We start from the raw sequence: 13,917 nt of genomic DNA, 5'->3' as shown, positions 1-13,917 counted from the left end.
AAAAAAAACTGACAAAGCAGTACCATTTCTGAATTGTTAATCATAAATTTAGCTTTTTTCTGTTAGTTTGTTTATACTCCACTAAAATTACAGTTTTATGTCCAAATTCTGTTTTGTTAATGGTAACACCTAACTTCATAAAAGGGACAATGTGCTACTTGATTAAATGAGGAGATATGCAGTTGCCTACTAATTAATCTGTAATATATATTGACAAAATGCATTGATTTGCTTCTCCCAAAAACTCTTAAGCTTTCACTTAGCCACAAATTAACATCAACAGCAGGAAGGGAATGATATGTTAAATTCAATTAGTCAATCATTATCAGCAAACTCAAAGATAGTGCAGATATTTGCCAGAAGATCCCAATATATTGTCTTCAAAGTAAAATTGTAACAATACTGTATTAAAACAGAACAAAGCCAAATATTATTGTTCCCTGTAGAATAATTACCATACAATACTGGTTCAGATGCATAAATGCTGTAGTATAGTTAATGGAACTGTGCCTGGTTTATGCTTTCTATGCTTGTAATAGGATCAACAAATGTAAGTATTTTAGCAAATGGTGTATGTTATATGAAATTTCTGTTAGTTGAGACTAGTTCAGGTGACAATACAATGAAATTTATCTTGTTTGTAATCCCTTCATTTTTAAAATTATGCTAGCAGGGATCATTTCCTGGTGTGAAAGTTGTCCAGAGATAATAATATATCAGTTCCAAAGCATAATAGATTTGAGACTACAACATGCTATCAGCATGAAGATTCAATTTATCAATGTCACTAACATACTGTGTCACAGCTAGAATCATTATATATTTGTTTCTTTGTTTTCATGTCATGCATTATGATATACTCTTTCTTAATTTGTATGGTTTACAGAGAGAATATTAATCTAATCAATTTGACAACTTTAGTGTTTAGAATGACATGTTACATAGAAATTCTAATGTTTCATAGGCCTAGACCTAAAGAATAGTTGTTTATAGCTTCAAGAGATTTATTCACTGTGCATTAATTATCGTAAGACAGCTGGAAATCTCAATGTATTTTAGTGGTATGTATTGTTGGCTTTATTCTTTTCTCTGATGTACAAACATATGTTACTGTGTCCCTATTGACAAATCAGCTTAGTTTGAAGTAAGAAGTCTGTTTTCCTTTTACCTAACCTGATAGTTCTCTTCCCTAAGTTACCTAGGTGTCAAAATCTGAAAATATGTAAGATTCACTACCGGCAAATGACTGTCTTTATATTACTTACAGATAAAGCTTGCTAGTATTTTCTATTTCTGTATTTTTCTATATTCTGTATTCTATATTGTCTGTTGTCCCCACATATTCTGAAAATTTCATACCTTTGCAATGTTAGAAAATTTCTGTTGTATTTAAGTAGGAATTCTTTGCCAGGAGGTTGATTTGGGATTTTTGTCATCTGGGAGAAAGTTCAGGCGAGCTGAGTTTAAGGCATGCTGTATTAAACTTAAGAGTGGTAGAGGAGAAAACTGAAAGAGTACAAAAGGGGTAGGAGTGGGTGTCCACATGGGTAGATGGAGTAGTCCATAAGAAGGAACTGAGACTGGTTGGTTAAGCAAGGTGGGAGATAGAAGAAATGCTAGAGGACTAGAGGCTGAGTATCTACAATGAAAACAGAAATAATTTCTTGTCCTTTACTGCTTGTGATTATTTGTGAAATCCTTTTGAACTGGATGCACCTCATCACCTATGGCACTGACTCAGGATGGGGAGAAACCTTGGCTACTGGCATATTCTCTACTAGTGACAGAGGCCAGAAATAATCAAACTATAGATTTTCTATCTGTGATGGCCTATGGAGATGAGAAAGCTTTCAATATGATTTCTAAAGTTTCTTCAAACTTTCTTAAATAAAATCACCTTAGTAAAAAAAAAAAAAATCATAAAGCTAGCACAAAAAACTTGCAAAATTAAAAGCTAACTTCTTTCTGCAGTTGCTTGACTGCAGGTAAGCTTGCCATCCCAGTAAGTGCAGATCAAGTTGAACCAGAAGGGGGTTTTAACAGATTCTGGAGATTCTTTCTGTCACATTCAAATAGGTGAGGAAACAATACCAAATGTCATGGCAAAACAAAGACCTGGATGACTGTATAGTGCCTGCATTCAGTATCTCTGATAATGCTGATTGCATGAAGAGAAGACCATCTGCAAAAAGGCATGTGTGAAAATGAGTACCATAAAATATAAAGTGTCACCCTCCTCTGGGCACAAGATGTAATCCTCTGCCTTTGTGAATCCGTGAATGGTGGTCTCTCAGTTCTATGAAATTTGGCATGTTGCATATGAGAGACTGTGTTCAGTCAGTCCAGACAAAATTTCAACCTTTGTTCCAGCTTCTGAATTATTCTTTTGGTACATAATGCAGCTCTGGGTCCCTCTTAAACTATATTTCTTTTTGAAATACTCTCTGTGTGCCTTATGAGACATTTAGAGTAATTGTTCTCTTTCAAATTTATGAAGACAGCAAAGGTAATAAAAAGATTGGAGTAGCTGTACTCTGCATTCCTTTGATTTTCTGCTTGGAAAGTGTAACCTATTCAATGTTTAAGATAGGAACTGGCTACGGTTAGAGTGCCTCATCTCAGAGACAACTTTTCTGACTGTCTTGGTAGGGGATATGATTAGAGAAAAGCAGAGAAGATACGGAAGTGTAATACAAATCCTTACTGCTCACATAAGCATTTCAGGTCCTCACTGCAAAATTCAGATGCTTTCCTCTGCTCGCTGTTCCTTTGGAGAGAGGAGAACTGTAATAACAGGAATATTGTATCAGAAATACTGAATTCAGTATACAGAAGTGCAGTAAAGGACTGCCAAGTTTGCTCCCATCTGCTGCCTTCTTCAGAAGTGAACATCACCAACAGTATCAAGAGCCAAGTCACTTACTGTAACATAGGTGGAAGTCTGTGTGATTACTAGTCCTCTTGAGAGACCCAGAGGAAGCCTGTAAGGCAACAGAACTACTTGATATTTTTTTCAGCAATACATATATCTAGTTTCACTCTCATCTGGAAAGTAAGTAGTGGGACAGTCCTGCAATGAACAGTATGAGTGGCTACAGCTGAGCCAAGTTTCTTTCCTTGTTCACCCAGCACAAGGCATTCATTGCATTGGACTGTCTTGCTCATTTCTGCAAAGTGTGGCTTTAGCATTGTTTGTTCCCCTTATTCATCTTCACAGAGTGCAGCATAGCAGAGGAGCACAAAGGAGCAGGCTTGGCTGAACCATCTGATTATTCTGGTTCTTCTGATCCTAGATATGCAGAAACTAACTACTCCTTCTCTGGGCTCCAGAACTAGCAGCCCAAATCTGAATTTGGAGAAACAAGTAAGAGGATAACAGGTGCCCTTTCCATCCTGTAGCACTATATTCTTTCTTGTACCACCAAGAAGGTAAGGGTGATGAAAAGGAAGATTTTTTTCTAACACACCAAGGGAGAGGAAGTTTGGGGCTTTTGTCAGCATTCAGTCCTTCAATTCATCATGTCGTGGTGACTTTCACAGCAGATTGGAACACTGTCTTGTCTGAATTGCTCTTTGAAGCTTCAGCTGCAAGTTGCTATGCCTGACTTCTCCATTCTTTTTCCAGCAGCCAGCAGTGGAGCTGTAGCCTGCAGGAGACAGATGTGGAAGAACACACAAGCTGTAAGGAAGACACTTTAGCCCTAGTAGGACTTTCGTTCTTTCTTGGATATCAGTGTTCAGTTTGCAAAGATTGCAGGTGCTTGGTGTAAACTCAGCCAAATTCAAGCAAGTGTTGCCATGTATAAAGTGCTTTTCTTAAACATTTGAATAATCTGGTAGAAGGGGTTTATCTCCATTTCCCACAGATGTTTCCTCTGTTTTTACATATGGGTAATATCTGGGATAATAGCCGTCTTCTCTTTCTTTCTTTCCCCCAAACTTTGATCATCATTTCATCTGCTGTGATCTTGAAGCTTTTTCAGGATTGTGATAGTATTAATAATGACTCCAAGGAGGTGGAAATTCACTTTTATTTCTTCCTAAGATTTTTTTTTAATTGCAATCCTCCCAGAAAATAAACGAAGGCAAATTCACAGCATAACTCAGTTTCTGTGCTGGCTTGGAGTTATGTTAAATGCAGCCATATGGTTCTGTGGAAGTCAGTCATATGCCTGTGCTAAGGGCAAACACCACCAGCTACAAGGTTTCATCTCAGAAGAATGTTACAAGAAGATAAAGACAGGCATAAAGTGTTCACAGAGAAACAAAAATCCAGTTCCTGCTAGGGCCTGCTGGGAAAGTTTTTCTCATGCAACAATGAACCAGAGTTCGCATGAAACCTAGCCAGTAATTTCTGTTATCTTTTACATCTTTCCTATAATGTTAGTCGGCAGAGATTAATCTTTTCTTTCTATCTGTTTCCTCAACTCAGTGCAAGGACTTGTATTTATTGATGTGATCTATCCATTAGTGAATCAGGCAGAGGTCTCTAATGTCAGGTGGCAGGTGAGGGTCATGGTCTCTCTCAGAAGACCCAGTTCAATCCAGCATGAATAAGGTCTGTCAGCAGAGAAGGGGCACACCAGTCAGTAGGTGCAGTACTGTGATTGATCACAATCTTGGACCACCATCTTTTCCACATTTAATGGTTTTCTCCTTGTTCTGACAGGTAATGTATGTCATAGGGTTTTTTTAACAAACAAAAAAGCATGATAACCCACTCCCAGGAGGGAAAAATTCAGCTGGTTTGCATTCAAGAAAGTCAGGGAGAGACAAAAACAAAATCTTAAATGAGAGAAGTTGGAGCAAACTAAAATAGCTGCAACTGGATTTATCCCTCCTTTCTTTAACTTTCTTAAGATTAATTGATTTCTTTGTATGGAAATGACAAACTTCTAAGTCTTTACACACAGATAGATGTGCACTATCTATGCATGTGTTAGTGATGATGTACTTGAGGCAGAGCTCCCAAACCTTAAAAGTGTATTCTGTCTGAAAGTCTATTCTTCCCATTTAAAACATCAGAAAAATAAAAAGATAAAATTTCAGCTACCCTTATGTCTTATTTGCTTACATTGGCCTCATGGTGCTGCCAAACTTTTGTAGAAAGTTCCACTATGTTATTGAAAAGCAGAATTACTGATTACTTCTATCTCCAGATAGGTGCATTATGAATTGGGACCATGTGGGGGGAAAATCTGGTGGTTATTTTTTGTTCAGGTGAACAATCATCACAGTTCTGTTCAATACAATACAGAATAGTTAAGTTTTTATTCCTAGGAATTCAACAATACCTTTATATTAAACATGAAACCCAGGTCATTAGGAGTACTGTTGAATTCTGAGCAGAGGAGTTGGGTCCTGATACACTAAAATTTAAATTTTGCTCAACTTGCATTCACTCAAAGTGGATTTGATAGAAGTTTTTTCCACCTCTGGAGCCTTAGGACAACGCAGTTGATGTGTTTCTAATCCTAAGTGTCTAAGGTCTATTACCTCTTGTGCCTTGGAGTGAATCCAGGCTAACAGATTGAGGACCTTAACAGAATGCATAAGACATTTTGCCTGGGCCTGCTTAAAAATGTGGTAATTTGTGTAATAATGTCCACAGATTCAACACACCTTAGAGGCAAATAGATAATTTTTAATAGAGATAGATACTGGCAGATTTGAGTTGGTTTGAGGGGAAGATTAACCTGTGCTCCACAATGTGAAAATTGGTGTGCTCATTTCATAAAATATTTAATTTGTGATTACAGAAAAAAAGAATGCTATTGCCTTAGCTGGAAGAGTCCAGTAAAGTACAGTGATCTTTGGAGTCAACAGTGGTCTTCTCTGCGGGTGATTGCTATTGTGTCCAGAGTTTTTCTCAAATTTCAAGGGCAACAGATGAGTCAAATAAAACAGATTAGTGGACTTTTTGCTTGCATAAAAGAAAGTTTTAGAGCATCCCAGATATATCTAAATACATGTGGATATTTTGATACCTAGAGGTAAAAGAAAAAAATGCAAAACATGTTAAGGATAGCTTTTCTTTTCTGTTTCACCTCTCTTCAAGTCACTTTCTATTCTGTCAACTTCCAAATGTCAGTTTTGATTTATTCTGCACTGAAACAACAGGTATCTGAAAATAGCTTTCCTCATCTCCACAGCTGCCTTTGCCTGACCCATAAAAAGCCTAAATTTTGCTTTTTTGCTTTAGGCAATTAGTTCTTAATGCTTTTGTGTGTTTTACCCTAAAAATAAAGTGAACCAAACAGTAGTATTATAAAAACTAGTCTTTGTGTACTGCAGGGCAAACAGTACATACTCATTATACAATAACAAGGAAATAATCAGTTGAATTTAAATTGAAATTGATAGAAGAAAATACATTTTGATATAGTGCATGTTTAGCCTGCAGAACAAAATGCCACGAGACATCAGTGAGAACATGAGTTTTGGGCTGTTTAGAGAAAGAGCAAGCTGTCAGTGAATAAACAGACTGGAAGGCATTAATTCCCTCCCTTTATACTGGCCACTTTCAGACAGGGTGTTCCTGATGGTCTACCCTACTACAGTAATTCCTGTTTCTGCTTATTTGGTTACAGTTTTACACAACTTCTGTAATTGCTCACTGTCAAGTAAGTTATCTCTTTCTCCACCATTTTTGGTTGTTCTGCATTGTTCTGCATATGCTTTCAGGAATCCTACCCCTTGCACTGCTTTTTAGACAGACACCTCCATCAGAAGTAGAAAGATAATTTCTAACCTTGGGTGCCTTTTGTAGTGCAGTCTTCTGAGTGTTGAAGCTGTTCTTCAGTTGTCTTCCTTCTAGCGGTGGGCTGTAATGATCTGTAGAACCATTTATCACTAACTGGACCATCATGGAACTGACCAAACATTGCATTTAGGACAGTGTAGGAGACAGGGCTGCTAGAAAACCTGTAGCACTAGGGCATTTTTTACTGATCACAATGGAATCTCTCTATTCAGAAACACAAACAAATTATTAGATTTATTCTCCTCCATATTTTTCAGATGCTGTTAGTGTACAATGATATACAAGATCCAAATATTTAGGATTAAATGATTTAGGGTTTTTAAACACATATATTCTAAATACAGTTTTATTCTGAATCAGTGGTATTATAGCTCTTAAGATGAGGAGTGTTTAGTTCTTATATGCATAAGGCCTAGCAATATTGGCCTTTATTCTGTGATAGCAGACTAAATAATAATGTTGCACAAAGTAACAGTAGCTGCCATTCAATTTCACTGGCAGGGTGATAAAATATGATGCATATTCTGATAAAATATGCATCATATTTTAATACAATTTTGCTGGGCCTTATTCACAATTCCATATTTAGTGTGAGTTTTGTTGAAGTCCTGTGTGACTTTTAATAGGGTGTGACATACTTGCCTTGTGATTGAGCACTCTGTTGGCTGGGTTGCACATTACGAAATAATTTAAAACAGAACCAAAATGCTGCCAAAAAGGTTTTGTTTTTTTTTTTTTTTTTAATGATAAGGCATTTTTACATCTTCCAAGTATTGCAAAGCTTTCTATATATATGATGCCCAAAATTAGGGAAATTGTTCTTTAGCAAGGTGGAGCAATTTCAGCATAAGATAAAAAAGTCATATATCTAATGTAAAAATCACATTAGAAATGTTAAAATTATGCAATAACTCTATTCCAGTTGATACCAGTCTATTTATAAAGTAATGTGTAATATTCCTTTTTTGCATGGTGATAGTTTATTTATATAAAATCTCAGCTTCTGGCAATCTGGAGTCTAGGGTTTTCCAGATATGTTTATATAATACTGCATTAATTGATGCATAGTATCCATTTTCTTCTAAACTGCGGTCAAAAGTTCTTGTCATAGATCCTTTCATGAAGAAAGTTATTCTAACTCACATTTCTGTTGCTGGACACCTGGCTCTCTTATATCAAAAGTACTCAGGCTTCTGGGCTGAGTCTTACTGTCCTTGAATATTTTGATAGTCTATCTCCATTTCTATAAAGACACAGTTTTCAGTTAACTTCATCTTTCTGCCAAACTCATGGATGGTTTTTATCACTTTTTTTCCCTTTCTGTTTTTCTGTTTACTGAATTTAGTAGAGAATGCTTCAGTTTTATTTTCCACAGAGGAAGTGGCAGCACAAAAAAAATCTGATTTGCTGTGAGCCCTCTCTCCCCACCAGTGTGAGAAGGAAGAAACCATCTGCCTGTCAGCCAATGCACATCAGCACTTGATGCTCAAAGAGTACTGAGTAAAATTAAAAACATTATTATTTTACTTTTATTTACATGCTTCTCTTTTCTGAGCTGACACCTTTGAGTTTTTATGCTGTATTTCTGTCTTTAGTGGTAAGGGCAAAAGCTTAAGTAAAATGTCTACCATTTGTGAAATAAGGGTGCTTCCCAGCTGTCTTTGCATCCAAAGATTAGTTTATGGTGTAACTTTGTATTTTTTAATTTAGATTTGTTAGGTACTGAATACTTCCCACTTAAAATGTTAAGATTAGCTTACTTTTTAATAGCAACATCTATTGAATAAGTTGGCAGAAATATATATTGAATAAATGTAAAAGTAGAATATTATTTGCTTTAGAAGTTGAATTATTTAATAATACAGAACTGGCTTGTCTTGTAAAATATTAGCATGATTCACTGGAGTTTTGTACTCCATAGCTTTATAAAATATTTAAAGTGCTGCTTACGTGAAGATGTAGCAAGTGCATGTTATGAGATCAATTTTGAAGCGAAGATACACTACTGCAGATGCTATAAGCTCCCTATGAGATGAAATAGGTGTAATTTCCTGTAAGTCAGTACCTGGTCAAGTTGTGCAAACATTTTAGGCTTTAGAAATTAGCTATTTGAGTTCCATAGTTTGAAAAGACAAGGTAGAAAGATATATAGATAATTTAAATCATCTGTGGATGGATTATATTTCAAGAGCATAAGAATTTCAGCATTATCTGGAAGCAGCCTGGATTTGTTGTCAGATGCCATATCCTTCCAAGAGTCTCACAGGAACAGTTTGGCATGGCTCAGTGAGGCAGACAAGATGTGCAAGTCTGATAGCATTACACTTTAAATACTTATCACTTGGAGTTAATGTAGCAGGAGAGTCTCTGACAACTTTGTTAGTAACTCCACTCATTAGAAATAGAGATATCCAAACAAATTTTCTTAACCCACATGAAGATGCCAGACTGACTTTTCTGTCATTATTTTTCCCTCAGTGTTCAGCCAGATGGTGCAACCACTCTGGCATTGTATTCACGGGATTCAAAGTAAAGGAGAATAGCTTAAAGTGAGGAGCTGTGCTGTGTGCTGCCTAAGACAACACATTCCTGAATTCCTACTGCTGAATTCCCACAGCATGCTCCTGGAGTAACTGGTTGATCACGCCGTGGAGAGGTGTACTCTTCACTGGGTAGAAAAGTGGCTGAATGGCCAAGTCCAGAGGGTGATGAGTGGAGTTACATCCAGCTGGTGGCCAGTCACAAGTGGTGTTCCCAATGGCTCAGTACTGGGACCCAGTCCTGTTTAATTTCCCAGTATCACAGAAGAAGCTGAATTGGAAGGGCCCCACCAAGATCATCGAGTTCAACTCCCAGCCCTGCATAGGACCTTCCCCAAGAGTCACACCATGTGCCCAAAAGTGTTGTCCAAACACTTGCTGGACTCTGTCAGGTTTGGTGCTGTGACCTCTACCCTGGTAGAGTTCCAGTGGTTCCAGTGCCCAACCACCCTGTGGGTGAAGAGCCTTTTTCTAATATCCAACCTCAACCTCCTCTGACACAGCTTCAGGCCACTCCCTTGTGTCCTGTCACTGATCACCACAGAGATCAGTGCCTGCCCCTCCACTTGACAAGGAAATTGTAGACTGCTATGAGATATCCCCTCAGTCTCCCCTTTTCCAGACTGAACAGACCAAGTGACCTCAGCTGCTCCTCATATGGCTTCCTCTCAAAGCCCTTCACCATCCTCATGGCCCTTATTTGGGCACTCTCTAATAGCTTTATAACCTTCTTATATTGTGGCACCCAAAACTACAGACAATATTCAAGGTGAGGGCCCAGCAGTGCAGTGCAGAGCAGGATAATCACCTCACTTGCCCAGCTGATGATGCTTTGTCTATTATCAACAATCTTTATCAATTATTTATTAATGGAGAGATTAAGTGCACCCTCAGCAAGTTCAGAGACACACCAAGCTGGATGGGACTGTTAATCTGCTGGAGGGTAGAATGTTCCACAGAGGGATCTGGACAGGCTGGATCAATAGGCCAAGGCCTACTGTATATGGTTAAATAAGGCCAAGTGCTGGGTCCTGCACTTGGGTCACCAAAACCTCCTGCAGTGCTACTGGTTGGGGCAAGAATGGCTAGAAAGCTTCTTGCAGAAAAGCCCTGGAAGTGCTGGTTGACTGCTAGCTGAACATGATCCAGCAGTATGCCCAGGTGGCCAAGAAGGCCAGGTGGCTTCCTAGCCTGCCTCAAAAATAGTATGGCAGCAGGATCAGGAAAGGATCTTCCCTCTGTACTTGGCACTGATGAGGCCACAGCTCGAGTGCTGCGTCCAGTTCTGGGCCCCTGGTTCAGGAAGGACATGGAGGTCCTGGAGCAGGTCCAGAGAAGGGCAGTGAAGCTGGTGAAGGGTCTGGAGCACAAGCCTTATGAGGAGCAGCTGAGGGAGCAGGGGTTGTTCAGTCTGGAGAAAAGGAGGCTTTGGGGGGTGTGGGGGGGGTCTTACCACTCTCTATAACCACCTGAAAGGAGGTTATAGCCAGGTGGGGGTTATTCTCCTCTCACAAGTAACAAGCCATAGGACAAGAAGAAATGGCTTCAAGTTGCACTAGGGGAGGTTTAGATTGGGTATTAGGAAAAACTTCTTCTTTGAAAGGGTTGTCAAGCATCAGAAAAATCTGCCCAAGGAAGTGGTTGAGTCGTAATCCCTCCAGATATTTAAAAAATGTGTTGATGTGGCATTTGGGGACATGGTTTAGAGATGGACTTGGCAGTGTTGAGTTAACAGTTGGACTCAGTGATCTTAAGGGTCATTTCCAACCTATATTTTTCTAAGATTCACATATAACAGTTACAATTTTCTTTTCATTACCTTTATGCCTGAGGTGGATTGTCAGAGTTATGACAGTTCACACCATTGCCGTCATCTCTGGAGTTTATCTATAGGATTAACTCCTCAAAGGCTTTGAGAATATGGATTACAGTCTCTAGTAGTCTGTGGTCTACCAAAGCCAACATCAATTCTCACTTTCTCAGAGAAAATAAAAAAAGGAAAATATCAGTGGCAGACTGTTTTATTGCGCTATTTTCTTAAAACTTAAAGTATATTGGAGTTCTAGTCAAGTGCTCATATAATGCCGATTCCCATTTTTAGTCTGTTGAATCTAACAGCAGAAGAAGGAGGGTGTGAAAATTGCAGGCTGGTCAGGCAGCTTCTTATTTTTAACAGCAAGCTCATGTATAGGAGTATTATTGTATCTATTGTATGGCTTTCCTTCTGTCCCCCAAAACAATACACATTGCACATGGAAAGGGAAACAGCTGCCTTTGTGTTTAGTGGGGTTTTTTGGGATCTGTTTGTGAAATACACCTGGATATAGCATCTACCATATGTAGCCAGGAAGGAAAGCGCAATAAAGGTCAAGTGGATAAGACACTTATCAGGACTTAATGAATTTACGTGATTCTCTGAAGCTGTACTATCCAAGTAATGCTGTTGTAAATATTTTTACATAGGGCTAGTTATTATTTTGGTCTTTGCTACATTGAAAATGTCATAACTTTTAATGAAGTGTCTTCTTAGACAGGATTTAAGCTACCAGAGCTTTGCCTTTTGAGATTGTTGACTGTACTTGAGCTCCGAAGCTAAAAAAATTTGGGATGTGCTGCTGCACACCAGTAGATCTAGTGCATAAGCTTCTGTTGTTGCTGCCATCAAGTTTAATATTGTTCAGAATGAAGCAACCTATGTAAAATATTTCATGAAATCATGTTTGTAATGCAAATATTTTCAAGTAGAGGGCCTATGCCAAGATGTTGTAATTCATCTGTTAACCTCCCATAGCAAAATCACCTGTAAACAACGAATCTTGTTTATCAACTGCTGGTATTTTTCTCAGGCTGCAGTGGGGCAAACTAATTTCTAGTGTCTCTACAGTGTAAATTGGTCCATTACTATGCAAGAATCTGAGCATGTGTTCCAGAGAATCGAAGTCCCATCAGCTAAGAAGCAGTTCACAGTGCCACGTGGTGTACCTAGAAAGGCTTTTCCCCTGCACAGCTGGCTCAGTTAGTGCTGGATCCTCTGAGCTGTGCTGTATAAATGACAGGCAGGAGGCAAATACGGTGTAGGCATGCACTTACCTTCAGGAGGACCTGGGTATCAGCAATTCATGTGTCTCTTAGCTATGACAAAACCCAAACACCTTTCTGGTTCTGTTTAGCTGTGTGTTGGTAAGTTCAAAGTTTCCACAGTATGCTTTCTTACCAGTTTTAGATATAATGTATTCATTGTGTTGGCATAATTAGATCAGGGCAAGCCATATGCTACAGAGTTGCCAGCATAACAACTTGGTGGGAAACCTCTGGTGTACAGACCTTTCTTTGAATGAGGTTTTGTTGTTCGTAGAGTTGTGCATGTGCATCTGGAGAAAAACTCCAGGTAGAATATGCCATGTTTAGAGACTCTTTCAAAGTAATTATGATTGCATGAACTGAAAATAAAGGATTCTACTATATAGAAGCTCAGGGAGTAATATTTCCTTTGGAGATTTTAATTGAAAAAAATGAACTGGTAACTCACAGTGTGCTTAACTTTGACTTTACTTTTCTTTCATATCTGTTGCTGGTTTTTTGCCTTCTTGAACTCTTAGTAAATATATTTATTTAGACTACTTCTCCTAGGCTGTAGCTAGCTCCTTGCATTCATAATGAGATCTTTTTGTGTAAGGAATATGTGCAAGTAGATGTGAATTAGTGAACTGAGTACTTAGGACAGACCCAAAAGAAATTTTTAACTGACTATTTTTGAAGAAGTTGCCAAAAGTCTGTAACTGAAAGATTGCTGTTTTCTTTGTACTTAACCTGGGAAAGCTGTGATAAGTAGTGTGGACTGCAGTCACATTGCTCATTATTGACCTTTTAATGGAGTTCCCTGTAGTCTGTTGCAGAAGCCAACACAAATAAACAGCAGCAGAAAGCCTGTCCCTACTTGTTGGATAAACTATGAGAGACTTCCTCCCTGCTACAGTGTATTTTGGGTAGTTCTGTTTCCTGTCTGGATACCAGTGTATTATTAATGTTATGGGGGCTTTGGTCTTTACTTAAAGGGAAAGTGTCTTTTTACATGTGAGTGTCATGACAAGTTATTGCTTCTATGACCCTTTGTAGATTGGATGTTGTTAGCTATTTGAAAAATAGGCAACATCAAACAAAAGAGTTATGATTGCCTGTGCTCCAGCTTGATTTACTTTTATACTTTACCATATGCTCTTTCTTTCACAGGCATTTCCTATTCAAAACAGGAACAGGGACCACACCGCTGTTCAGTACTGCAACGCCAGGGTACACAATGGCATCCGGGTCTGTTTATTCCCCTCCTACTCGGCCACTACCTAGGAACACTCTATCCAGAAGTGCTTTTAAATTCAAGAAGTCTTCGAAGTACTGTAGCTGGAAATGTACCGCACTCTGTGCTGTAGGGGTCTCAGTGCTGCTGGCAATACTGCTGTCCTACTTTATAGGTGAGTCCCATTTTTTATAAGTGCCACTGTGAACAGTGGTGTCTGATGGATTGTACTTGGACTGTGATATACTAACCTTTAACTAGCCAAGTCTTTGGTAACAGTAAAAGCCACACTGATTTAATGAAAAGTCACAATTGTTTAG

At 38.5% G+C, this 13,917-nt stretch overlaps 1 protein-coding gene across 1 annotated transcript in view; it reads left to right on the top strand.

Moving 5' to 3' along the window:
• The window catches only part of TENM3 (teneurin transmembrane protein 3), a 666,217-nt gene that overhangs the window by 534,097 nt on the left and 118,203 nt on the right, over positions 1-13,917 (top strand). Inside the window, exon 12 of the mRNA XM_053940099.1 lies at positions 13,534-13,772. Within this exon, the coding sequence (XP_053796074.1) occupies positions 13,534-13,772 (239 nt within the window). The remainder of the gene's footprint in view (positions 1-13,533; positions 13,773-13,917) is intronic.

Source organism: Vidua chalybeata, chromosome 4 (assembly GCF_026979565.1).
Source record: "Vidua chalybeata isolate OUT-0048 chromosome 4, bVidCha1 merged haplotype, whole genome shotgun sequence".
NCBI lineage: Eukaryota > Metazoa > Chordata > Aves > Passeriformes > Viduidae > Vidua > Vidua chalybeata.
This window is presented reverse-complemented; position numbering and strand designations above follow the sequence as displayed.